Source organism: Telmatherina bonti, assembly GCF_933228915.1.
Source record: "Telmatherina bonti genome assembly, chromosome: 11".
In the NCBI taxonomy this organism is placed as follows: Eukaryota; Metazoa; Chordata; class Actinopteri; order Atheriniformes; family Telmatherinidae; genus Telmatherina; species Telmatherina bonti.
The window spans coordinates 24,819,078-24,846,946 of record NC_136629.1 but is presented as its reverse complement, the minus strand read 5'-3'; the positions used below and the strand labels follow the sequence as shown (position 1 = coordinate 24,846,946).

Sequence of the window (27,869 nt, the reverse complement as noted above, 5' to 3'; positions counted from 1 at the left end):
AGTTGTGTAAGCCTGCCAGCATGGTTGTCACTTTAACTACTTTAACTTGTGATTGATGTAGATGACATGCCAGACAAAGATGTGCTCCCCATCTCATAAAATTACTTTTTTTTCTAGTACATTTATCTTGGACCTAAAGAAGCCAATGATGGCCACAAACAACACCTCTTCAATTCTTAAAGGTATATTAATTTCCCTAATTGTTTCATTGCTGTAAATCCAAGATTAATTTTGCAACTTGTGGTTCAATGCCATGACTTTTTTCCCAATGTGAATCACAGATGTCATTGCCTATGTTGATGTGTGGTCATCGGATAAAAGGGCAAACTATTCGCAAACTTTCATTCAGCAGCTGCATGAAATGGGTGCTAAGGTCTGACAAAAGTATTTAAAAAAAAAAAAAAAGTTCTTGTGTTTTCAGACTGTAGATGTGTTAACTCTATAAAACTCTTAACGTTTCTTTTAAAGGTATCAAAAAGGTTTAATAAACAAGTTACACATGTAGTGTTCAGCAATGGCCATCCAACTACATGGAGGAAAGCAAAGAAAAGTGATGTACGACTTGTCTCTGTTTTGTGGATAAAAAGGTAAGAACGACTTTTTCTTTTTAATCAGTTTTGTTTTTTTGCATAGCCATGAAGGTTTATAAGCTCTTGTTGTCATTCAGGTGTTATGATGACGGCGTGCGTGTGGATGAAGAATTATTTCCAGCCTTAAATGATGAAAGCAATCCTGTCATGAAGAACAGGAAAGTGAGTAGAAACAAATTCTCACACATTGTTTGTACATGATCAAAATTATTTGACTGTGGTGTGATAACATATCGCTATAGCGACAGAACCTTTTATAAGAAACACTGAAGTGAGCTTGTTTTCAGACAAAAGCTGATTATGCCTTATTTTTAATGGATTGTATATTATCTACTTTTGATTTTTTTTTTTTTTTTTTTTTTTTTTTTTTTTTTTTTTAGGGGCACCGTATTAATGTTATATCTAATGTCTACTTATAGACATCTTCATTTTCTCCTGCTGTTTCATTCTTATGACTGCAAAAATTCTGGCTTTCGAAAAGTTTTTATTCAGAAGCACCATGTTTCTTCTAGTGAACAACACAGTGGATAGATTTTTAAATCTCTCAACCTCAAGAAGTGACGGCAAGTCGCTCACAGAAGAGGCAAAATATCAACTGTTGGAAAAATCCAGTGACGGGACAGTGAAAGTCAGATTTCAGCAGCTTAATCCTGATAGCTTTTGGCTCTCCTCCTCTCACATGTGTCCTAAACTCACTGCAAAATACCATGCAAATATTGCTGTATTTTGCAGTTTAAATTTTTTTTTTTTTTTTTTTTAATTTATTTATTTATTTATTTATTTTTTCCCCCTTCATTTTGACCTGGGCTCTAGCTCAGGAGGAAGAGCAGTTGTCTTGTAACTGGAAAGTTGGGACTTCAATTCCAGGCTTCCCCTGACTATGTGCTGAAGTGTCCTTGGGCAAAACACTGAACTCTAAGTTGTCCCCGATGTGTGCCTATTGGGCTATGAGTGTGTATGTAGGTTAGGTTGCTTTGGATAAAAGCGTCTGCTAAATTACTGTAGAATAGAATAGAATTTGTCAGCTCTGCTAATGTTAAATTTCTTGAAACTCTTGAAAGTTTTTATCTTTCACATCAGGGATGCCTAGCTCTGGTCCTTGAGGGTCACAATCCTGCAGGTTTTCCATGTATCCCTGTTCCAACACACCTGACTCAAACTAATCACTCATTGTGTAGATCTTTATTGGCTGTTTGATGCATTTAATGGGATACATGGAAAACCTGCAGGACAGTGGCCCTCGAGGACAACTGACTTAGGATACCCCTGTTCACATGAAAACGAGAGCTGCGTAAAGGTCAAATTTTAATTTAGATTAAAAACATTTACATACTCCATTTGCAAATTGTATATGATCATTTTAAATTGTACTTAAGTTATATATAGTTAAAATTTTTAAAATCTAATTGTTGCTGTTAACTCACAGTTTAAATGGCAGTAAAATGTTTTGAAAAAGTTTTCAGCTATTGTCTGACTCTAGCTGCAGGCTTACTGAGGTGAGTTAGTTTAGACTAGTTTGAACTGTTTTCATGCTCACATTGTCCAGACACATGGCACTTGCAGGGATCGGCCGAGATCGGTGTGGGCAGAGAACTAGAGTAGAGGAGGCTCCGGTCTACCTTCACTTCTTAATTCAGAGCTACACTCCCTCTTGACAGTTACGCTCTACCAGTAAAAGGCGCCTATTGCTCCCACCACAACGTGGTGTAAAAACGTGGTGTAGCTTGACTCTTTTTTTCTGTCATTCCCTGTTGAGCAATTTCCTGATCTCTATCTGATCCACAGAGTTCTTATCTACTTTTAAGTGCAAGCAAAAGACTCAGCTTTGAATTTATTTCTCACTGATGGTTATGAAGAAATTCCACAACAAGCAGCTTCATCTCTTTACTTTATGTACTGATGCTGAGTTGCATAGACTTAAGTGATTTGTACACTGTTCAGCTTTTCCTTAGCTTATTGAGAACTTACCTGCATGTATCCTGTACCTGACATCCTTTTGTATTCGATCTACTTAGCATCGTTGTATGTTGCCTAAGGATTCTCCTGAGAAGAAAAGTAAAAATGACTGGCGTATTAAGAAAAAAATGGAGAGGATGATGAAAGACTTTGCTCCAAAAGAGCCTCTAGGTAAGATGTTTAAAAGTATTGCATTGCTCCCTTTAAAAATATTACTGTCATTATGCATTTAATGTAAACTCTTATTTCCAGTTGCAAATGTGTCGCCCATTGTAATTGATGAGGAGAATGGAATAATCTATAGCCCTGGTTTGAAAAGGTCTGAATACATGGCACAGCGTTTGAAAGACATGAAAGACAAACGAGAAAACCTTTCACCGACAGGTATGAGCAGCTGCAACTCGACAGTATATGTTGTTGAATTGACAAAGATTTGAAGCATTTCTGGACTTTTGGAATGGCAGCAGATTAATCCAAATGTGACTGCCTTTCAGCTTCACAGATGGCTGAATCCTGCTCACCAACTGAGCTGAGGCCTTCTCTCGGGAGCACACCAACTGTCTTCAAATTTACGTGTAAGAAAACTAGGTGTTATCTTATATGTATAGATCATAGAAAAACTGTAGCTCACTTTGTCATTCCTGAATCACATGAGTGTTTTCATGTCTATGTGGTCTGTAAGTCAGTACAAACTATTTGTTTTTGAGTATTTTTTTTGTCTTATTAAGTTTGTAGGACAGTTTGCTTTTCATCCAATTTTTGTGAAATTTATAAAGCTGCTCTGATTTGGTCAATTAAATTTATTTTCATGGAGAGGAATGGGAACATCTGTGGTGCACGTTGTTCTGCATGAACCTTTTATGAAATTTAGAAAGACTTGGAAATTACATAGTGGTCTGCAGGGCATAAAAATGTAATCGGGAAATGCAAAATAAGCTAAATGGTAAACAAAATAAGATCATCAGCTTGGATGTAAATGGGCATTACAGTGCTGACTTGAAAAATGGATATTACAACTAATTTTCCATTGCAGAGGCACCGATGTCTATTATTTTGTTTTAGCATCGACTCTATTAGAGTAATAAGCAAAGATCAACATTAAAGCTCATAGGAAACCGCTTTCTTTTTTAGGATTTTTTTAAATTAAGAAATGGATTGATTAGTGATGACTTAATTTATTGTACTACTAGATTGTATCTTTCTTTTCTTATTATAGCATAAAAAAGATGTGATTTTAACTATAGCGTGATGTATAAAACTGTTCACAGACATCTTGTTTGTTTCACATCTCTACATTCTCAGTGGGTGTTTAGTGTGCAATCTAGATGTGTGAGCTTGTGAACAGAAAGATGTTATATTTGGTTTTATCATCGGGGTGTCATTGAGTGCTAATTCCTAACTGAACCCACTGTGAAATGACACAATAAACGGACAATGGCTGACAGATGTTTCTCTGGTTTGAAGATGTTGCTGAATTTTAATGTTTGGATTCTGATTTTTTTTTTTTTTTTTTAATTTTTAACTCTATTAACAGCAATAGATGACGAGTCAGATGATGATCCCAGTGCTGATGTTGCAGAACTTGGCTGCTCACCTGATAAAGAAGATGTGAGATCACACCTTGATTTTGGAGAATCTGGTCATTCTAAACAAGACTCTGTGAAGCCCTGGCTGTCACCCTGCCACGATGTGCCAAAACAGATTTCAACTGTTCCTGAGTGTTTGGACTTTAAGGCCAAAGAGGGTGAAGAAAGGAATAAACAAGCAAAGTTAAAATCAACTTCGGTCAGAAGAAAGAAACCCAAATCTAGAGACTGTCTGCAGAGTCCTGTCCAGCAGAGGTGTGATAAAAACAAGAATTTTCATCAAGAGGAAAGGCCCTCACAAACAAAATCATCTGGACCTGATAAATCTGAAAAGGCAAAACAAACGGTTAAAGCTGCTAAAGCCATCTCTGACACCAAAAGCTGCACTAATGCTGGGATTTCTTTAGGTTGCTTGTCATCACTAGCTATGTCAGCTGATGCTGCTACTGAAATGTCAAAAGAAACTTCTGTGTCAAAGAACATTGAACAGAAAACGCCTAAAATGGCCAGAAAATCACTTCGTGCCTTGGCACAGTCTTTTACCGGTACTATCTCCAGTGGATCTAAAACTGTTGCCTCCAATTCCACTGATGGCGCCAGTGATGCATTTGAGGATTATTTCACGCCAGCCAACCACAGAAGGTCTTTTTTGCCTAATCTGTCCTCAAATAGCAACATTCATATACCTTTTGAGTTGGATTCTACCCCAAAGAAGAGAAAGCAAAGACAAAGTGACGTCTTTGGGACTGAGGCTAATGGGAAAAAGAAGCAGAAACTGGAGAAAAGTCACTGTGCCAGCAATGTCCATCAGCAATCTCATGAGAGCAGTGAAACTCTGAGTTTTCAACAGCAACATGTTAAAACATTTCTCACTGCTTTGGATATTCCCATAAACAATGCAACCCCAGTAAATGAAAAGCAAAGACAAAGCACGTTGGGACTCACAAGTACCAGCAAAACCACAGGTGGCACAGGGAAACGAAAACCAGTGGCTGCATCAGGCCAACCACCATTGGGAACAGAGGATATCTCATCACTCGAGCGGCAGAAAAAATGTGATTTCACTGTCCTTTCTCATACTTTCCAAAGTGAGTAATGAGGCTGCTATTAGAAATAACAATGAACACACCACTGTTGATTCCTGTCATTGTCACCATTTAGAATTGAAAATATTTGAGTCATAACAATGGTGCAAAGTTGTAATATGGATAAAAAAAATGCTCAAAATGTTGAACAAATTCAGAAAATATTCAAATCTGTGATTAGTAAGAATCACTGAGGATATTGTTATTGCTTTAAACAAAACAGACAGCTTGAAGCATACGTTATTTTATTTGGTGTTACATGGAAAAATAATAAAGGAGTTCCACAAATAAATTAGATCTTTTTTTAATTATGCGCCTCATACATTTTAGAGACATATACACATTTCTATTTGTAGTTGAAGAATGAAAAAAGTACCTTGGCACTTTGTTCCAGGACATCTATAGTATATCTCTGTGTTTTTCTGGAAAAGATGGAGCAGAATTCATTCAGACATATTTCTGTAGTTTATACTTTGTGTATAACATTACATAGAGCTGTCTTACATCATTTATGGAAGTGATCAGTCAGAACAGCTCTCTGATTGGTTGTCCCTCCTTAGAAAACAAATTATCCCAAACCATACAAATAAACACCTCAACAGAACCACAAATAAATCAAGACAAGCACTCAGGATCTCCCCATGTCTGAAATTTCTGGTACCCACATGGGTCAGATTTTAGCTGAGGCCCTTCCGAGATGTTTGCATGTTCATCCTATTGCTGTAGTTTCCTTCTACATTCAAAAGATGGATGGAGAAAGATCAAGATGATCAGGAAGATAAAAAATTTGTAGTTTTAAGAATCTTTTAAGTATTTGAAAAGTCAACATTAAGTAGCCTGTGTACCAATCAAGGGAATAAAATACTATTTTTTTGCAGTGGTTTTTAAACAACTGATTTCAGCTAAATTTTATCTGAAGGGTTGTAAATGAATTAATGTGAAACCTTAAAATATTTGTTAATGTATACTTTTTTTTTCTTCTAAATTTTTTATGAATAGTGTGTTACTGATCTATTTATAGAGGGATGTACGTGATGAAAGCTGTTGCAGTTCACTCTAGAGTTTCAGTGTACTGCTAGGTCTAAGTAGAACGAAGCAGAAAAGCGCATACACACCATACATCACCAGCTGTATCAAGTGTAAGGCTCCCCCTATGCCTCTTAAGCAATATTTCATATTGCTTGTCTTGTTTTGAAATGTAGGTGGAGGAAATGAATGCACAGGTGCAGCTGGTATCACAGAGATCCCCTCTGAAACTGAAGAAATCGACAATAAGAAAGGCAGCTCGAGTCTTCAGACGATGGTTAACAAAACAAAGGTAAGAAGACTTTTTTTTTTTTTCTTTTAACAGTAAGTGACGATATTGTAATATATGTTAAAAAAAAATGAAAAGGGACTGTAAGAGCAGGACGTGCAAAGCCATCAGTGTGAGTTGTACTAATTCAACTATTAATCGATGAGAAATTTCTGTAATGTTCACATGTGAGAGATGGAACCACTGAACCTCTGACTGGCCGGTGACTGCTCCACATCCAGAGCCAAAGCTGTTCCAGGTTGAGCTTCTAGTGGGACATTGTTTTTCTTCTCTTCAGATACATACATGAAGGGGAATGTGGTGTAAAGAAAATGTGCTTTTCTGTGATTATAGGAAGTTTAGGAAGTAAACCAAGCATCAGCTGTGTTTGTGTAAATTCTATTCAGGTATTTCCTTCTTAAAGGTCACATGTTTCCATGGCCGTAGCTGTTTGATGCATTTATATAGGAGTTTTTGTCTGGTCCTGAGGGTTTCCTGTGTTTTGGCTGTGGTGGTAACGTAACTTCCTTGCTTGGGAAATGCACCTGCAGCTCTGTTTTCGTTATGCTGGTAACCTCAACAAGCTGTAGCTGGAAAAAAAAAACATGATGTCATGTCACTCATAGTAGCCTGATCAGAGATGTAGTTGGTTGTTTGGGTCTATAAAATTATGATTGTGCCTGTGTATTGTAGGTAATTCAAACAGTTTTGGCAAAAACAGCCATCTTTTGAGAGGGAAACCGAAAAAAATAAGCCATCAGATTAGAGTCCCTTCTTTACAAAACAAACATGAATTTGACATAATGACTTATTCATGGAGTACAAAAAAACAAACAAAACCAGCATAAAAGTCTGTTCCAGGTATTTCATTATTTCACTTTTTCTGTCATGCTTTCTTTCCTGCCGGGTATCATGTAATGATGGAGGTCTTTAAATAAGAATAAGCAGCCTGTGATCTTGTAGTTAAAGCATCAAATCAACCTGAAACTTGTGAAAGTAAAGTGGTCTCTGTTGTTGTAGTAGTATATTGGAACGTCTTTATTCGCATATCTGCTATTTGTAATTGTGTCTCATGGTTGACTTAGTCCTCAAGCTTTGAAAAAGCACTGAGACCTTAGTTTCTCTTCGATTGTCTAAATCATCTGAGTTTCTGTGTGTAGCCATCAAGGCAACTCAGTAATACAGTGAAGAATTTCCTTCATTTGTGCTCGGAGTGTTTGTGCTTGTAGGTCGTGCTGCAGTTCACACCAGCTCCTTGTCAGAAGCTTATTATACACGTCCCGTTCTCCTGTGCCAGATTTTTGTGCAGCTACTAGAACAATTCCTCTCCTTAAGTAAAGCCTGAATCTGTTTCAATGCAACTTCACAGCAGCTTCCTGTATTTTAAGTTTCTTTTTTTGTTTGTTCATTTAATTTCAAAGACCTCACAATGAGCATATTATCTTCTCATTCATTTTTAACGATATAGTTGCACTAGTAGATAATATTTTTGTGACTAATTATGAATTCAAAACCTATTTATTAGTATGAATACCCTGTTTAAACAATCAAAGTGAAGCAGTAATGCAGCAGTGACAGTATCAGCTGAGGGACTTCTCAACTTTCAGGGGTAATGTAATATTTGACAAGTGTGGGTGCGGCTTGTGAACTGTTTTGGCACCTCTGTGCTCAGCAGGCCTTGACCTCTGACTTCCAGCTGTGAGACCAGATATCAGAGTGTGGCAGGAAAAGGGCTTGGTGATCCTGTTTGTAACTGTCACTGAGGTGTTTGTGTTGATGATAGGTTTAAGTTTGTGGGCCAAAGTATGCGGCTGGATGAGCTCAGTCATCAGGGTACAAACAGATACTTAAGGTTCAGTGCTTCCAGATGTCTCTTTTTTTTTTCCCCTTCTCGACATTGATTTGAAACTTGATTTTTTTTGTCTCTTTTTAACTGTTTATCCAGCAGGACGATTAAAAGTGCATGACCTCTAGTTGTGTGTTATCCATTTCTGTGTAATCCAGAACTACACACCATTATGAAGGGTAGTGGGGAAGGGTTTTTAGTAGATACTGTTTTTTATTTTACTCCAATTTTGGCAACATTACAAGTTTGCAATGTTTTGTAGTCCTATAAAACACAAGCTAAAAACAACTGATTATTAATGTTTTTTTAAATCAACATTATCGGATTGTTCTATTAATATTTTTCAAGTACGTGAAGGATGGGTTGTTTTTTTTTTCCCCCACAACAGGTAAGGAACAAATTTGAACTGGAAGAAAATACTCCAAACACAAATTCAAACATGTTGGAATTCTTTGTGATCACCTGCATGAACTACATATTTGTTTCTAAAGGTATTTTTATCCCTAAATTTGAGTGTTTTTATGTCTTCCAGACTATGAGAACATTAGTAATGACAAGTATGCCCACAGAGTAAGTTCTTTTTTTTTAACTGTATGTATCTTTAAATAAAGGTGATCAGTTTTTTGTCAATGTGTCGTTGGTGAATAAATTGGCAAAAACAAAAAGAGATGGCCTCTGATTCTTCATGTTGGATGTCTGCGTCTTTTAGGAAGCAGAACACTGTTGTTCAGGTGGTGAAAGCGCTGGGTGGTTTTTCAATTGTTGACCAAGTTTGTGAGAACACGACTCATGTGGTGTCTGGGGGACACAGGAGGACTCTCAACATCCTTCTGGGCATAGCACGTGGTTGCTGGATTCTCTCTTTTGAATGGGTATGGACACTGTAAATGTTTAGAAACTGTTACACAGTATGATAGAAAACTAAACATATTACAATGCCATTTTAATGTTTCCATTAAATAGATTCTCTGGTGTTTGGAGCAAAGGCAGTGGATTCCAGAGGAACCATATGAACTTTCAGACCAATTTCCCGCAGCACAGGTAAGTACCAACCATCAGCAAGTGGTGATTAGGTAGAGATAGCAAGTGTCCAAAACTGATACCCTGCATGAACTTTGGTGGAACATTGTGTTTGACTTTAAACCTTATTTTGTTTTGAATAGTTCAGATGTTCAACTGATCGACTCCAAAGCATAAAGTTTTTATTCCTGCCATGGCCCGTGCATTAAAATGGAGTACAGAATTTTTGCAAAGCCTCAGTGATGCGCCCCTTATAAAAAGCAAATTCAGCATCCATTTTGCATCCTACCAGTACTGTAAGATATCTCTGGCGAGTATAAGACAATTTTATTTTGACTAATCTCACCTCTTGTTCTGTCTTTCCCTGTCTTCTTCCAACAATGTCTTCTTGCGTTCTGAATTAGCGATGCTGCGTGTTCAAAACTTTTAGTGTTATTTAGTATTATTATTAACTTTAAATATACAAAAATGGTTGTTAAGAGTATTTTATGCATACCTCTAGAGTATCTTGTGACATTAAATTTCCTGTTGAAGTGATGAATTGGTGTTTGCTTGTATGCTATGCAAGGCCAATATTTGAACAAGTATTCTATCCTAACTTCAACTTGATTAATTGAAAATATGAAGCTTTCACCACCTCAGCTTGTGGACTGTTTAAATAATCAAAGGCGCTGCGAATCAAAGGCATTCTAACCTTAAAAGTCAGTTCGACACTGCTTCTGATCATTAAATTACATTTGAGTTTTTCTTGACTACTACACTGTTGATCTGCTGCAGATGTTAAAATATGTTGGGTTTTTAAAACAAAAGCTCTTTGAGAAGATGAGCATTTCTTGAAACATCTTTGCTTTTTGTATTACTATGATTTTAGCTAATGGGACTATTGTTCAGGACATATCTGACCACATGCTCACAGAACCACTGTTCCACAAAGTTTTAAGTTACATAAGTGCTTTTGACCTAACCAGTTCTAGGGACTGAGTGAATTTTTTGGAAATCTTTAGAGCTTAGTCACTGCTTGCATTTTCACATTATTATATACACTGAAAGAAAGCAGCTGCCAACAGGTGACTGGTACATGGGTTAAAATCGCTTTTTAATTTTAGGAGGCCCACTCATGTGTTTGACAAATCACCATACAATGCAGCTCAAAAGCACCTGATAACTTAGAAAACCCTCCACAAATTAGGGCATTGTGTGTCGTCTGCAAAACGACTGATCCACACAAAAATGAATGCTCACAGCACGTGATCACTTATTTTGTCTCCATGCTAGGCTTTGAACTCTGAACCAAAAACCAAACTTTAAATTTATAAATACTTTTATTCACATATTTAAACTATAGTGTTGCCTCAAAATGTACAAATAATTATTTCATCCATATAAAGTTTCTCAAGTGATTTACTCCAAAAATGTGTTTGTCTGGGAAGGTAAAACAAAATATATTACAAATATTCTTTTCTTGTGTGCACAAGTTACCAAGTGGCTCAGACCCTCATTCAGTATCTGTAACAGTTTTTCTTCAAATATAATAAAGTTAAATATATACCTTAAAGACATAAATTAAACAAATAAAATGTACATACATTCTATGAAGCAAAACAGTATATCACAGGAGAAACGGTTCTTGTGGCACTTTCAATTTAAAGATTTGATTATAAAAAAATTCCCAACACATTACAATCCTTTTTGAGCCAGTTTTTTATAATCTGCATGTTGTACCATAGTCTGTTTCATAACATAGCATCAAGTGTTTTTCAAATCATACTCAAATGGTTTCTTAAAGTGTGTAGAAATTGTTTAAAATATTAGTTTTAGACAGTGTTACATTATGATCTGGCTTTTCCTATGTGGCTAGTAAGCCTATCTAACGGAATTAAATCACCTAAAAAAAAAAAAAGTCTATGTTTTAAACTGCATTCACAGCTGTCTGCCCCAACCTTTTAATTCAAACAATTAAACATAAATAATGGCAATGTATATAAAAATATATTCATGAAGTGCTTTCATTCCCTCAATCAGTTCTTTTTTGTTTTCTTTTGGTCGTTGTTTTTGGGCAGAATTTCCTGTTCGCTTTGTTGAATGCGTTCAGCGTGGACCAGAAAAGTCAGCTGGTCTGATCATCATTGTAGTTGACTTCAGTGAATAGCCTGAGCCTTTCCAGTAGTACCATTTGATCCCATTGAAGCGATTGGAGTTTTGCCCTTGTTGATAATATATCCCATTCAAATTAGATGGACCGCAGGCATCAAACCACCATCCTGAAAAAGAAAACCATCCATTTTAATTTATTGTCAGGCAAAAAATGAAAAGAGCTGTGTGTAAAACAGTAGCTGTCTTTTATGTATTGTAGCTTTATTAAACTATTGTCTTTTTCTCTTACCATTTGAGAAAACCTTTGCTTTATCAGAAGGCAAAGCAATATATTAAACTCATATGCAGGTAAATTCAAAGACCCCTTCTAATAATATTGAAGAGTTACAGTCTATTTATGTACATTACAAACACCTTGATTCAGCTTTCAAAAGCTGTAAAAAAAAAAAAAGTTGGTAAAACTTTGTGACAATTCAGGAAAATTGAATGATTTCCTCATAGTGAAAATATTTTTACTTCTTTCCAAATTGTATCAGAAATGAAGGATTTCATACAATTTAATTTGATTTGATTGATTTATACAATTATTTAAATTATTTATTGCACTTGTCATAAAATGAATGAACTTGGTTTAAATAAAGGATCAGAACTTATTCAGCAGAGACAGAATGTATAAATCTTTCATGTCATGTATTTTTCATTCTTGCACAAACCCAAAATGCAACTTTGCCTGCACTCTGTGCTGTCTGAAATTTCATCTGTAGAAGGGGTTTACCGGTCTTCCCAGGCCTATGTCAACATTAACTCATAGCTTTGTGCAGTTCTTCTGAATTATCCACCTGCACTCCCAAACACCTGTTGTAGTTAGTAGTCTTGATGTTTTAGAGGGTTTATTGAGAGTTCCTTCTTGAGCACATTCATATACGGATTCATTATCCTGCTACAATTTTGTCTTTATTCAAAATGTTCTGCTACTTACACGTAATGACAGAACCTGTTTTATTTATTTTTTAATGGCCAATGCCACTCAGTCACATTTGTGTCTAATGTGCCCATGGAGTCCCCTGTGAGAGTCCTCTCATGGGAAAAAGGGACGAGGTTACAGTTTTTATCCTTTCAAGCTCACTTGGCAGACCCCAGCATAGAGAGACTAACGTCTGGCAAGAGAGTCACTTTAAAGGGAATGGCGGAGGACTTTTAAGCTACAAGAGGAGAGAGGGAAAAGCTCTGTTCCCAGGCTATTAATGTCAGCTATTGTTGGTGCTGAATTCCCCAATGAGTTGATCAGTGATTAAGTCTGCTAATTGTGCTCTTTGACACGGTCAAAAAAGTACAGCAGCCCTTAAAATGCCCTTGAAGATTTTTTTGGGTGAGAGCCAAGGTTTGTGTTAGTGGGAATTTGCTCCATGATAAATGCTTTCCAATAATCAAAAAAGTTTTTTCTTGATAAGCAAAATGATTTAAATGTACAAGTTATTAAGAAAAATGGATGTCTTACCTCCTGTTGTCAGTTGTGAACATTTGCAAACACATTTGTCATTGTCTGCATCCTTTGTACTGAAATCACTTCCTGGCTGCCCAATGCTGCTTATTTTGCCTGCGGTTCCACTGTAGCCTTTAAGGTGTATCCTGTAGAATGGAAAAGGAAAAATGAAGGAAAAGGAGGAGGAAGTCTGTAATTGCTGTTCCTCAAAAGGCACCTTAAAGACTCTATAATACCCTTCAGTGGTCTTCACCAGCCAATATAAAATGGATTTAGTCATAACTATATAAATATGCCACAGTTCTCTTTAAAACATCACTTTATTGTAGTTCATTTTGGATGATTTTAGTCATTTTAACATACTTTGCTAAAATATTTTATTCTGCTGGTTTTATTTATTTCTTTGTATAATACAGTATGTAGTTTGTTGAAATTTCATTTTAACCAAACAACTGGCACCCTTAAGACCAAGCCATTTGTATTAAAGTAATATGTTTTTGTTGAATTGGGCACTTTGTGGATTTTGACAGATTTAACACTTTTGTTTGGACATGAATGTTATATTGTTGCCAAGAATCTCAGGCTGAAAGTCAGAAAAACCAAGATGTTATCTCTTTCCTATTTTTCAAATACCAACAGGTTTTATTATATTTTGTTTGGGCTGAAGCCAAAACATCAGTGTCAGCATCTGTATTGTCTCATGTCAAGATCCATTATCGAGGGGGATTTGAATAGCATGTTCTTTTGCTTTTGGATAGTGTCAGGATTTATAATCATGAGCGGATTAGGTTTTTTAGTTTAGTAAACTTTTACTTTGCTAACCCTTTTATATCTGTTGAACAATTGTTTTATATGAAAGAGATTGCCACAAAAGTTAAACGTAGGTTTGCAAAGCCAGTTTTTAGTGTAAAGGTAGGTATTTCCTTCACAATAACTGTCATTTGTTGAGCTTTTAGGCTGGCCTCGGATGATATTGCAAGGCTAAAAATTGTCAGCAGTTTTTGAAAGGTATTCAGGTCCCAGTAACTTACTTGTAATTTAGTGCTTCATTATCCAGAGAAAACAGGTCATATTCTGAAAATGCAGAGTTTCCTTCCCAGTCGCTCAGCTGGATCCTTAGCTTGTAGTTTTGCTGACTTGTTAGCATGGACACAAATTCATTACCCAACCAGAATTCACCTGAAGGTTCTCCAAACCCCTGGAAAGAAATAAAAGAAATGTAATTAAGCCTTGAAGAATGACCAGAAGGACCACAGCAGTTTTTCCCCTTTTGCAAAAGCTTTGACCAGCAAAGGAGCACCGTATCGTTACTAGGGCTGCGATGATATGCTTTTGTCCCGATTCCGATTTTTTTTAGGTGCAGATTTGATTTAAATTGCTATTCTCACGATTCTTCGACATTGCTGATTTCTGTAGAATAAAAACCAAAAAAAATGTACAAAACATTTTTTGCTAGTCATTTTTCTCAATTTCAATTAAAAAAAACAACAACACAGTAGCCAGACCATCATTCTACTGCTATAATGCCCAAGAAACCAAAGAAAAAAAACAATTTTAAAATTGTTAAGCAAAAAATCCTGATATACAATTTTTTTTCAATTAAATTTCCCACCCCTCATCATTACCACGAGAAGAAACATTATTTGCACAGTGTTACTCAAAAATATACCATGCTTTGTTTATGCAACACTAGTTACTATTTCCAGGCAAACATTTATATTTTTAAATGATTATTTTATCATTAGTGATGTTCAGACCTGCATAAGAATATACTACTTAAATTAAGGCAAATAGTTGAAATTGTTGTGTTTTTAAAATGCATGCATTGATACTGAAACACTATTTCATAAGAGTGATGTCCTTCCCACTGCACAAGGAGGAGGCAAAAAGAACAAAAGAAATCTGACCACTGTTCTGTGTGTTTGGAATGAAAACTGTAGCCTGGGTAATATTTTCTAAGGGAGGAATTTCTTCTTGATTGACTATACCTTTTTGTACTCTTGCCACGTACGGTGAAAGTCAACATGGCCGTCAATACGTTTTTGTAGTACTGTCCAACCTCCTCCTTCTGTTTCCATGTCACAGAAAGCCTTCAATTACATGTAAGAGGAAATCACTGTAAATAACCACTTAAAAAAATTTTTTTTTAAAAACACGGTACAAAGTTTATTTATAATTTGACATTGCAGTCTTTTATGTGTTTAATCTGAACGTGATATGTTTCTGCAAAGTGATTCAGAAATTATGTCCAAGCTTCTGAGCAGTTTCTAAGGAGATCACATTTTATACTCAAGCATGCACATCATTACAGCAAGTGTGAGAACATTTTAATTAAACTCCCTTACCCTCAAATACTTCTTTTTACTAAACCACTTATCCAGTAGCTTGCAGTGCTGTTATCTCAAAGTGAGTGTAGGCCAGTGCATGTCTATGCACATCATTATTACCTCTGCCAAGGTGGTTATGTTTTTGCCTGTGTTCATCTGTCTGTCTGGTTGTTGGCAATTTTACTGAAAAACTACTGGGAAATATATATTTTTTTTGTTTTTTTCTGAGAATGGATGTTAGTGTAACTTAAATTTCATACAATTTTGGGGGTGAGCTGGAAGGAATTGTGGACACAATCATTTATACACGGATTCTTAAACACTGCAAGATAGAGATTTTGGGTGACGATATTTTTACGCAACACTATCAATATGCAATGTCATTATACTCACGTATCCAAATGTTATGGAAAATATACGAGAAGTTGGTTATACCTCTTGTATACAATATAATAATGTTATGGTAAATCCAGTTTTATGTCAGGTAACAGAAAGAAAAAACAAAGTCTTATATTTTTAGTGTGCATCAAACATGGGGGAATTGAGCTGCTGGATATTTTTACATTTTAATAAAAAGATAAAAGACAGAACAGCCAGTTGGTAAGATAAAAAACAAAAAAAAAATGTAACTCAATAAATGTTATTGTGCACATGCTGAAAGAACAGCTAAGCGTAGCATTTCCATTCTTTATCAAGAGTCCACATACATAACACTGGTTTTCAAATATATTGATGTTAAAGGAAAATGTGGCAATAAAAAAGGAAAAGAACTTGCTATTGCTATGTTTAATATGTAGTTGACTATTAATAATATTGTTTTTTTAAATGTTAATGGTATTTTTTTAATCACCAATTAATCTAATCATGTATACAATAAATGTAGGACTGGAACATGGGGTTGAAATGACAATATGGGTGGAAATGAGCTGCTTGGCAGAGGTCTTTGCTCTCCTCGGGTTTTTCTAGTTTAGGTCTGCACTCAAGCACTTCATTTGCAATCCCAGTGTCATGATACTGGGAGGCCATTGCTTTATTGCTCAGTTACTAGACTCTCACTACCTCTCCCATAAAATCTGAGACAATTAAACAGGTTTACCTTAACTTCCATTGTAGTGTTGGGTATTATCAGAGTGTAGATGCCACTGTGGGTGTTTCCTGACTTGTATACTGCTGCACAGTCCATGTATGTAGAAGGAGTGTCCTGCATCATGACTGTTTTGGGCTCTGCAGTTGAAGTAAGTATTGTTACTTAAACAGCACAAAATTGGCTTTCGTTAAAATACTTTTATATCTTATGATCTGGTAACATGAAAGGATCAGTAATTTATTCAATGTTAATATGCACAATAATCTTGTGCAGTGTGGTGTAATTACATTGTTATTCAAGTACACCAACACCACCTTACTAATATTTCAGAAACCTAAGATGTTTTGGCCAAATTTTATTTAATAAAATCAATAAAGTACTTAGATTTACATTTTTTTGAATTACCTTTTATTATTTGCATTATGTGTTTTTTATTTAGATTTCTAGTCCTGTGCAAGAGGCCTTCAGTTCTTAACAAGGTCATATATGAAGTGGCATTAATATCTAGAATTGACATAATAGGTATGTCTGTTAATTGATTTAAAAAAAAAATATTAGCAAATGTAAGATTACGGACATCTGGTAGTCTCGGTTTACTTTAAGTATGGGAAATAATGCCTACTCCTACAGCAACTACCCCCACAGTACCAGGTGGTGGAAAAAAGTAAAGTTCATGCTTTCTAGTTTATAAAATATACAAGACTTGATAGCACAGTCAGATTTGAAAGTGATATTGGTCTTCCTATTCAGCTTTTGGTCCAACAGTGAATTAACCTTGTTGGTAAAAATGCTGAACTGTTCGATTATATTGCATCCATCCCAGATAATATCTGATTATCACAACTTTTATCACTCTATCAATCAGGATTGTATTTATACAGAGTTATCAGTGAATATGTGTTGTGCTTAAATGGGAAATTTGAAATATCCACACTTTGTCTTTTGTTTTTTGTTTACTGATAAAGATGTAATGATAACTTAAGGTGGTGACTCACCTTGAGCAGAGCCAGCAGACAGGGTGTGTATGAGGTTGTTCACTGTGTCCAGTAGCTCCTGCTGCTGCTGATGTAGGACAGAATTGTTGGAAGAGACTTTAAGCAGCTGCTCTTCCAGCTTACCAATGATGGCTGTTTGCCTGAGTATTAGAGTCTGAAGGTTCTCCTTTTCCTCTCTGAGTGTCTTCAGCTCCACCTCCCTCTGCTCCTCCATCTCTTGCACTTTCTTTTCCAGAAGACTGAGGAAATAGGCAAGTTCAGCACAGAGTTTAGTCTTTATTACATAGTCATAATTTCAGTCATTAAAAAAAATTATGTCTTCACCTGTTTTTGTCATTTAGTTTGTTGATTTCATTGGTTTGGACGATGAGTTCTTTTTCCAACTTGTTGGTTGACAATGAATTCTCAAGAAGCTGACGTTCAAGTCGAGTTGCGTGATGAATCACCTAGAACAAAAATAAAATAATCAAGCAACTGACTTTGATGTTTCAACTATATTTTTTGATGCTTCATCATAAATTAGGAGAAAGAAATCCGGCACATGAACACAAAACATATGAAAATTATATGTCATTAATATATTTTGGGTCAAACGGCGTTGAGCTCTGTATTCTATTAAGTGATGAAGCTCAGCCCAAGTTTATGTATTCAACAAACAGCCATTTTTAAAGTGGAAAAAAGACAACACAAGAAAATGCGGCCATGTTCTCATACAGCAGACACACCTGAGCAAGGGGAAGCTTCTGAAACCCACATATTTTCACAGATTTACGTATTGAACTAAACTCTGGGGTTGAGGATCTTGCCACTAATTTCCCAGTTTGGAGGAACTGAACTCAGCAAAAACCAGGTTGTTTACATGGATCCTAAGCTGTGTGTCTCCAATGGAGCTGTTGATGTCTTTGAACAGACGGATGTGTGATTGTGACAAACTGATAGACCCTTTCTCTGGGAATACGAGTGTGCTAATAACAGGAAATGCTGTACAGTTGGCTCACATAAGGTCATTGACGTGTAGCCACAATAATAAACTGACGCCACCATGCCTGTTTTTCCCCACTGCTCAATTTTTAACACTCTGAAGCTACACTATCACTGTGAACCGCAGAGCACACTTGAACCTTTGCATGCACAGAAGAAGGAGGTTGAACAACCATGTGCCGTACTTTAAGCATGTGTTATGGGAAAAACATTACTATGCAGCCTCACCTGAGCCTCCACATTGGTGAGTTTCCTTGTTTGCTCAGCAGTTTGACTCAGCAGGTTTGCTCCAATTTCAATCATTGTAGCTGTGTGGTTGTGTACAGCAGACTGTTGAAATTGGACGAAATCCTGTTTCATGCTGTCTTGTATGTAATTCTCTAACTGCAACACATAAAAAAAGATAGACAGTTGACTTGAAACTGTTTTAAAATGTTTTGATAGCCATTATTAGCCAGCAGGTTTGTCTCTGTTCACTGGATTATTTTTTCCTGTAATATGGATACAGATATTTATGTAAATATTGTAGAGGAGTCACTTCACTATAGAAATTCTTTTTTTTAATTTTTTATTCTGTTTTGCTGTGTGAGTTTGCAGCAGTTAATCACCATTTTCTTGTGTCTGAATCCACACTATTACCCTAGGTATGCACAGGACAACTTGCAAAATCCTTGCAGTCATCATGTTTCTAGATTTAAAATGTATTTAGTAACCATTTTTCTTTTTAACATTTATACACTGATTACAGAATCAGTAATATTTAGGAAACACCCTAAGGAGAGAAGTGATTTGACCCATGACAGTTTTGTCAGTCCATATTTATAAGCCTGTGTGAACTTTTTTTTTTGTGTGTATATCTCCATGATATGCTTTTTTTCCTGCCTCTGTAATGACAGATTAATAAGCTATATGAAGGAAATTTAAAGTATTTTGGAGTTATGATGTAACAATGCCCATCTCAAAACCTTTTTGTTCTTATCTACCTTACTGAATGTCCAGATTTAGACCCAGACTAATCATTAAGTTATTTCCTGCATGGTGTTCCTGAGTGGCAATCAGGTCACACGACTCGTAAACAGGATGGAAGTGTTGAGTGAGGAGTTACATCCTTCATGACAGTCTCACTTGTATGCATCTGGAAACCAACGTCAGTGGAATGCCGTCAACATACACACGAAGTTTGCGGAATCATTTGTCAGTAAAATGACTTCAAACATTACTGTTGTTACTGTTTTGTTTTTTTTTACAAATGTAAACAAGAGATGAGGTGGTGTTTTTTTGTTTTTTATTTGTTTGTCTTTGTTTCTTGTGTCTAGTTTATGTTTTTGGATACACGCAGATGTGTGGAACATTGTGAACTGAGTTGTCGGCCGGATCTCGCACTGACAGTTACTGATCTAATCAGATGTTTACTCTGCGTGCCTCAAAAGCGTCAGTGAAGAATTACGGAGTTCCTCATTTATATGAAAATGTGACTTTTTTTAAAATTCCACTATAAATAGACATGTTATACATAGAATTGCTGTGCAGGGATGATTTTATATCAGAAAAAAGACACATGAAGCACAGGAAAAAGTTTTTGTTAATGATTTGCAAACAGTGTGAACTTATTTGCACTTCTTTAATCTATCCACATCTGTTCCATTCAAACATGAGCTCCCTGCTGCATAAACTGCAACGTCAGTGCGACACTTAATTAAATAAGTTTGATCTATTATCTGTTCATACATCAGTGAGTGCTCTTTACCTGCTTTTTGCACCCACAGATATCGCATAGGCAAGACACTTGACCGTGTGAAGTGGTTGTGTTTTATCCAATGCACTAGTTCATCAAATGTAAAAATAGAACTTAAATATTCCCATTTAGTGTTTAAAGTCATGCCCTGCTGGGAACTTATCAGCTGTGTAAGAAGTGTGGCTTGGAATACCAAACTTCTGTCCTACACTTAAAACAGCTTGCCACATTAAATGATAAGATAATCTGGTCCCATAGCTTTTGCTGCACAAATATATTTGTTGTCTAATAGAGACTAATGACTTTCATATATTAATATTGTGTTGAAATAAGGTTACATGTTCTGAAAATTGGCTGGTATAAGTCACTGAGTGACTTGTGATAAAGTATTAAATTAATTTTGTTGGAAAACATAACTCTTACTGTCACTGCAAGACAGAAATATAACAAACAGCTATATATAGCGCATGGGAGTATTTAACATATGCCTGAAGAACAAAAAAATGCTAAATCTGACACTGTTTGGCAAGCAGTTTTTTTTTGTTTTTTTTTTTTCCCATAGACCGCCTGTACAGCTTTTTGCATGTGCATAGTTTTTTTTTTCAGACTTCACACCTCAGTTGTGCTTTTGCATTCCCATATTTTCTAATGTAGAGAGGTGGTGCAACAAAGGAATGCACCCAGTATCTTTCAGTTAGGTGAAAACTTTAAGTGTAACAAAAGATGTAACGTTGACATTTTGGTGGCCAACATTAGCCTTCTTTTGTATGTAAGAAATGTGTAACCTGTCAATGCTTTAGATGTACTGCTGTGCTGGACTTTGTTCAGCGATCAGGTTTTGATGTGAGCCAGCACCTGAGATCGTGTCCTTCTAAAGGTTGTGTTGTCTAATGTCTCCTGTGGAATGGGTCAGAGCTTGTTCAGTTCTTGATCCAACTGTGAAAGGTTTGACTTATCAGGTTCATCTGTACTTCTGATCATTAATCACACTGAAAATGTTGAAAAGAAGAGGTGGAAAAAAAGGAAGAAAGAATCTGTTCTGTGGTTTAAGAATATATCACTCGTGCGGACACCTGTGTTCAGTTTCTGTCTGTCATCAAGTCCATGATGCATTGCCTAAAAGTCTTGCAAAGACTCTCAGCACATTTTTTGTTTATTTCAACTCTTTATAAATTAATTCAGACTCTGATGGGTTTTGTTAGTTTTTTAGAAAACAAATTGAAGCGGTGATGTGGTACTTGTTTTTTTATTTGTCACACCTCTGCTCTAACTTCAGGTTCAGAAAAATTGTACCTTTTGTCATTTAATCTGATTCTGAGCTTTTTGTTTGGCAGAACAGATTTATTACGGTTTTGCAGTCTGGGTCAAGCCTTTCTCATGTCCGCATGTTAAGTCGTCAGTGGTTGGACTTCAGCCCAAGTTTTCCAATGCATGAAATTGCCTCATTTCACACAGTGACTGGCTGCTTTACTGGCAGAAATATATATCAGACTTTTTTTAAGTTTAGTTTACAGATGTTTAAAATTCAGTCTTGTTATATGTTGTATGTGTGTGTAGGATTTGTTTTAACATTTCCTGCCGTCATGAACTAGAAATTACAAGCTTTTTTCTAACACTTTTGCGGAGGTTCCTTCTTTTCAGCACGCTTTCACTTTGACACACTTTCTCCTACACAAATAGTTACTTTTTCTTTTTTTTTACTCCTAAATCTCTGTGATTAAAAGTATTGAATGTATTTTTTTTTTTTTAAATGAGATGTGTCACTTTACCTTAAGCAGCCACTGTGTGTTGTTCTCCAAGTTGATCTCCAGTTGTTCCAGCCTCTGTGTTGACTCGTTGTCAGTGGGTCCATCCTTTTGAATGGGATAATTGTAGTTGTTCTGGTTTTGGCAGTTTTCCTGCTCAGGCAGTAGAAAGGTGTAGCTGCATGGGCCGTTTTGGATCTGATATTGTCTCTTACCAGCAGCAGTGTATCCTGCTCCCAGACCAAGGCAGAAGCTTAAAACTAGCAAGTCCACATTCAGCATCTTCATTCAAGAGTTTTTCTTTTCCCTGAAGGTTACCAGGGATTCTCTAATCTTCTCTAAATTGTTGGATGTCTTTCCCTAACAGCATCCAAGTGTAAACAGCCCTCCTGAGGTTGTGCAGACTCCTTTTATTACCACTCAGTGGTAGGAGGAGAGAAAGCCATCAGGAATTTGAAATGGTGTGTCGTTAGGTTACTGGTGCCAGACTGCATGTGCTTGCTTTTCAACAAGCCCCCAGCCGCTTGCTAAAGTGGTTTCAACTCACAAACTGTGAGTTGAAACCACTCCCCTTTTCACTTTGGCCAGTCACTGTGAAGATCAGTGAAGTGGAGATTCCTTTCAGTACACACTAAACAACACACAGGAGCAAATGCACAAACTACACATCCTCCACTACATCCTCTACTACACCCACACGTTGTTTTGGGCTCCAAATGAACAGCTACTCAGGATGCTGTTGTCCACGTTCAGCACTCTTTGATTGTGACGGTGTCCATCCCGTTCATTGAAAAATGTTTCCCAGCCGACAACACACACACACACACACACACAGGAGCCTTGAATGGGAGATTCGAAGGAAAAAAGACTGATTTCCTCATATGTCATGCGTTGTTCTTATAAGAAGGTACATCTACAATAGTATGAAAATATAGTAATTGTCCCTTTTATCAGACTTATTTTTTTATATTGTTTCCATTTTCTTTCCCCATGAATTTATTTTATATTCTAAGTATAAAACAATTAAATGTCCTTATAACTTCCTGTGAGTCTTAAAATCCCTGATGTCTATTATCTGCTTCTGGTACAAACTGAAGTGCCCACCTGGGCCCTGTAAAATAATAATAGACTTCTTATTTTTGTTTATTGAGGTTAGAGGTCTGCCATTTCAAATAAAATTTAATTTCCCTCAGCAGCAACATTGTTTACTGTGAACTCATTGCTACCCTGTTGGGTTGCTCAGATTTTTTAATGTTTGCAGGTTGTGGGTGTTTCCTGTATCCTGACCCATTCAAACTTACACTGACCTAGAATAGCATGACAAATAATGATCCCACACAGATGCACTGTGTCACATACTAATTTTAAGTATGATTTAAGGCAAAAACAACTAACTTTTATATAGATAAATATTTTCATAAATGCTTATACAGCTTATTTCAGGCAGTGTGGTCATTTTCAGGCATGCTCTGCTGATGTTAAAAAAAAGTAGAACGTTTATAGACACCAGATCTGAATAATATGACTGAAATAGTCACGTTGGTAAATTCTTTTACTGTACTTAAAAGAAATGGTTTTTGGTAAAATAGCATATTAAAAGGTGTTATGCTGGTATGATGCAGCTTTATGCATATGCCATCTGGTATAACACATGAAGAGTGTTGTGGGGAAGTTGCAGAGTTATTGTTATTTAAAAATGTCAGGACTTTGTGTCATCAAACAACCAGTTGCTGTGTACATTCTACAAAACTTTGGTCTAAAGTTGTATTAAGCTCATTGAAACACTTTCCTGAATCATTCATTGATAGGAAAACCTCTGATTGCTTTTCTAGAGAATCGTAGGAAGCAGGCTGATGTAATACAGTCTGTATTAAGGAAATGCAGCATATTTAAGGCGCATTACCAAAGAGGAAGAACTTGTCGTCATTTCGAAAACATGAACATTTTTCAGGTGTTCAGGCTGACTCATACTGTGGATTCACCTGCACCCATTTTTTTCAGTTTGTTTTATGGGTATCAAAAACACAGTGGAGACAAGGAGCAGGAGTAGTGATTCATTCAGACAGATATCTCCTCCAGGGGCCATTCACTCATTTAATTTATCACTGAGCCACATCCTATGCATACCGCACAACAGACAGTTTTCTCATGCTGTGAGCATGTCTAACATCTGCTGAGATGTCAAGCGCATGCAGCATTTCACTATAAGAAGATGTCAATTTTCATTTATTCTTGGTTACAAGGCTGCAGAAGCTGCCTGCCTGTTGACTCGCTGTGCATGACAAGAATAATGTAACTGCATTGTATGTCAGCGGAAGTATGGATTTTTCTATCACAGTAAAGATATGTGGTTTTTCGTATGAAAACTAAATCAGTTCATGCTTTTACAAAATATGTAACTCATCAGACTAAATTTTGTAAGTGTACAAGACAAGTTTCTTTTTTTTTTTTTTTTTTTTTTATAAAACCACTGTCCTTTCCATGTGAGCCATTCTGTGGAGATTTGAAAAACATCTGCTGCTTGTTTGGGTGACAGTCAGTCTTCAGCTTTCAGCTACTTCACAAAGTATTTCAAACCAAACATCATAATGTTAAAATCCCTCAAACTAATATTTTTCTGTGAAAATGTAGCAAATTATGTGTAGATGGAGGTAAAAGAGATGCCTGCAAGTTGTGATTACTGTAATCTACAGTGTTTCTCAACCTTACAAAGTTTAGCTTAGTTTTTAGTTTCAGTACTGTAAATGCTCACTGCCATTATAAAGCTATTTCTGTCTGCAACCAGTAGCTATTTTCAGAAAAGACAGGCTCTTAAGACCCACTGTAGACTGTCCACGCAGGAGACAGAGTTAAAGAAGAGTGAATATAATTATATTTTCATTTATAGATAGAACATGTCACAGAAATAACAATGTTACATAATAAATGAGCATCTACATGGGCAACTGTTTGCTAACATAGCTGCTTTACTAAGGTCTCAGGCAAAGATATATGTTTTTAGTTCACAGTGTGTATTGGCAGCATGCAAGTAGTGAGAAGAAGGAAAAATGTATTTAATGGAACCTTAAACGGTTTGAAAAATTAAGTTATATTGAAAAGCAGAACAGTATAATCCTGCCTCTTATATATGTAATCAAGTACACCTACCTGTGCAACATACAAAGTCATATCAGTCATCTAACTTACTGCTTCTCTTGCAATAAAATACATTTAGCTAAACTAAGAACGTTTGGATCAGGGATGGGGTCTCCATGGAATTTTTTTCTTTTTGGTGCATTTCACAATAAATCAGTCTGACTGGGACTCAAGGAATCTTCTTGATGAAAACCTTCCACTCTTGATTGTCTTTCTTTCATCGCAATGAGCAGATCTGTGGTGTGACGGGGTGCTTTGTCCTTCTGGGGGAGATCGCCTTTGTTAGGAAGTGCAGTTGCCATGGGGGGGTAGATGCTGCAGGCCAAAGTAACATCCACATGAATGACAGGGGCAACGATTTCTAAGTGAGATGTTGCATTGTAACATGATCAGTGCCGTTTACTTTGTGTGACACTGGTTTCATATCGTAGCAATTATTTTTCATGCATTTATTTGTCTATTGTTGGCAAGTGCTTAAACATAAGACAAGTTTATAGTTATCTGGAGATGTGAATAAAGATAAGAGTTACGGTATCTGTGTCTTAAAAGCACCAAGAAGACTGGTATGACATAACATTAATGCTAATCTTTACTACTGAATGTGGTGCAACATGTAAATGTCACTGCATTTCCACTGTGAAAGTGTTTTTAATTAAAGTTAATGGAGGACCCGCTCCCATGACTGCACGGTCATTTACACAAAGATAGATCTATCATTTTTAAAAGGTTAAGTAACTTATGTTATGCATTTTACTGGCAGCATGGTGAAAATTTCCTCCACCTTTTATGTGTGTGAGATTGTTTTTATTCAATAATAGACATTAAATATGGTCTTTTATTCTTCCCATTAAATAATATTCATTTTAACTTTACATAAATTTTTAGGAACAACTATTTTCATATGAATTTCTTTTCTTCTTTTTGATGTCCATCAGTTGCAACATTTCTTGAAGTCCCTACTGCAAAAATGCAAATTATCTTTTGGATTGATAAAATGTTACATTCATTTGAAATTTCTGACCATTCTGATTTATTAATGTGAGACAATAATAAGACTGAATTTGTTTAAAGCTTTTTTCTAGGTATTTGACTGAGAACAGACAAAACTGCACCCTTAAGTTTACTAACTGACCCTTGCTGAATACAAAGCAGGCCTGTTGTGAGAACTTGAAGGATCATTCACCAAACCCAAAAAGAAACAGAGCTTTAAAAAAAAAAAAAAAAAAAAAAAAAACCTCTTTTATAGTCAGTGATTTCTGTGACTTTTTTTTTTTTTTTTTTTTTGTCTGCAAAGGTCTCAAAGCCATTTTGTTATGCTACTGCTGGAGCTACAGCAGCCACCTTCAGGCTTGTTGCAGTACTTCAGTGCTGAAACAGACTTAAAGGTGTCAAATGTTTGGCTGTTTTGACTTATAAAATAGGGATGTTAGCGGTTAAAGTGAGTACTTGATTTGTTGAAATTGTCCCACAGTAGATGGATAAAGTTCTTTGAACTGAACTGATAAAGTCGACATTAACAACAAAATTGAATCAATATAATTGTCATCTATCCAGTGTAAATGAGGCATGACTGTTTTTAGTGTTTCTTGAGTCGATGATATTGATCTTTATCGTGGTTTATTGTGCTTATCAGAGAAAAGTCTATCTTAAATCTGGACTTGGTACAGCGAGAGAGGGAGATATTTTCACTTGACACACTTTGTACATTACAGATGTGAATTAAAAGCGGTTACATGAATATTGTCTGTATACTCTAATAAGTGTTTTCCCATACTTTCCATTTTGATGCACGTAGTACGTAATATGACAGGTTACAGTGGTAAATTGATTTGTCTGGTTCTCTGGTCGCTGTCATGATGTATTTATTAACACCTGTTGTCAAAATTCAAATTGTTTTAACTCAGTTAAACTTCATTCCAATTAAAGCATTAAACAATTATTCTTTTTTCTTTTTTAATTTTTTTTTTCCTCTGGCCTGTCATTATGAATATGTCTATTAAAGTCAGCTGTTAGCTGGAAACAAGCAATGTAACTATTAGTTGTTTAAAATTTTGGGAAAGGCCTTTTAAAATGATTTTGTCTCAGTCATGACAAAGTGTTGATAAGTATTGCCTCTTTCATGTCAGTGTAACTTCTTTGAGTCTTCTCTGGTGGTCGAGCAAAAAAATAACCTGCCATGAAATTCCTTGTGAAATGGAACTTTATTTATTTATGTTTTTTTTTTTTTTTTGGTTTTTTTTTCCTCATGCACATGTAACTACTTGGTAAATGAATAAACTCCAGGTTTGCTTGAATGTAGGAAAGAACTGCATTGCCTTGTTTCCATCTCTATGCTAGTTTGAATTAGCTTACTACTACTAATAGCTTCATTTCTTTATAATCTGAGTAACGCTTGGATAATACAAACCTTGGAGAGGAAAAAAAAAAATTTTTATGACTGTTTTGTCAAATCTTGTTTGTCTTAGTTTTGTCTGTGCCTTAGTGAAACAGTGCATGAGTGTATGACAATGTTTAATTCTCCTCCAGATCTGTCGTCTCCAGAGGCACCTATCTGCTGGGGAGCACCAGCAGGATCTGTTCCAAAACCAGCCAGTTGTGTTTGTTTCACAGCACTCCCAACCACCCACACAGAGTCTGGTGGAGCTGATTGAACTGTGTGGAGGAACAGTCTGCAAGACAGTGCGGCAAGCAGGTATCTGCATTGGAAAGTATAACGGCAGGAGACCAGAGGGAAGCAGGATCCTGTCTGAACAGTGGATTCTGGGTAAGATCTTAATCTATGTAATAAAAGCTAAACTTTCAACCTTATTTACCATATCAGTAATTACTTTTATCTTCTTGTGTGGTTTTATTTCAGATAGCATCTCTAATCTGAAGATATTGTCATATGATAACTATGACTTGGAGTAA

At 36.1% G+C, this 27,869-nt stretch overlaps 2 protein-coding genes across 2 annotated transcripts; one reads left to right on the top strand and one right to left on the bottom strand.

Moving 5' to 3' along the window:
* Positions 1-148: 148 nt before the first annotated feature.
* Positions 149-27,869, top strand: mcph1 (microcephalin 1; the record flags this gene model as incomplete). The annotated part of the gene is made up of 14 exons (XM_079248775.1): positions 149-182; positions 282-373; positions 469-587; positions 668-752; positions 2,606-2,717; positions 2,799-2,930; positions 3,041-3,121; positions 4,087-5,220; positions 6,420-6,535; positions 8,890-8,927; positions 9,067-9,229; positions 9,321-9,398; positions 27,486-27,723; positions 27,817-27,869. The coding sequence occupies 14 exons, from the start codon at positions 149-151 to the stop codon at positions 27,867-27,869; spliced, it is 2,475 nt and encodes an 824-aa protein (XP_079104901.1).
* angpt2a (angiopoietin 2a) lies at positions 11,466-22,112 on the bottom strand (the record flags this gene model as incomplete). Its single annotated transcript, XM_079249348.1, has 9 exons — positions 11,466-11,638; positions 12,970-13,100; positions 13,986-14,152; positions 14,943-15,044; positions 16,378-16,505; positions 17,364-17,602; positions 17,688-17,809; positions 18,573-18,728; positions 21,849-22,112. The coding sequence occupies 9 exons, from the start codon at positions 22,110-22,112 to the stop codon at positions 11,466-11,468; spliced, it is 1,482 nt and encodes a 493-aa protein (XP_079105474.1).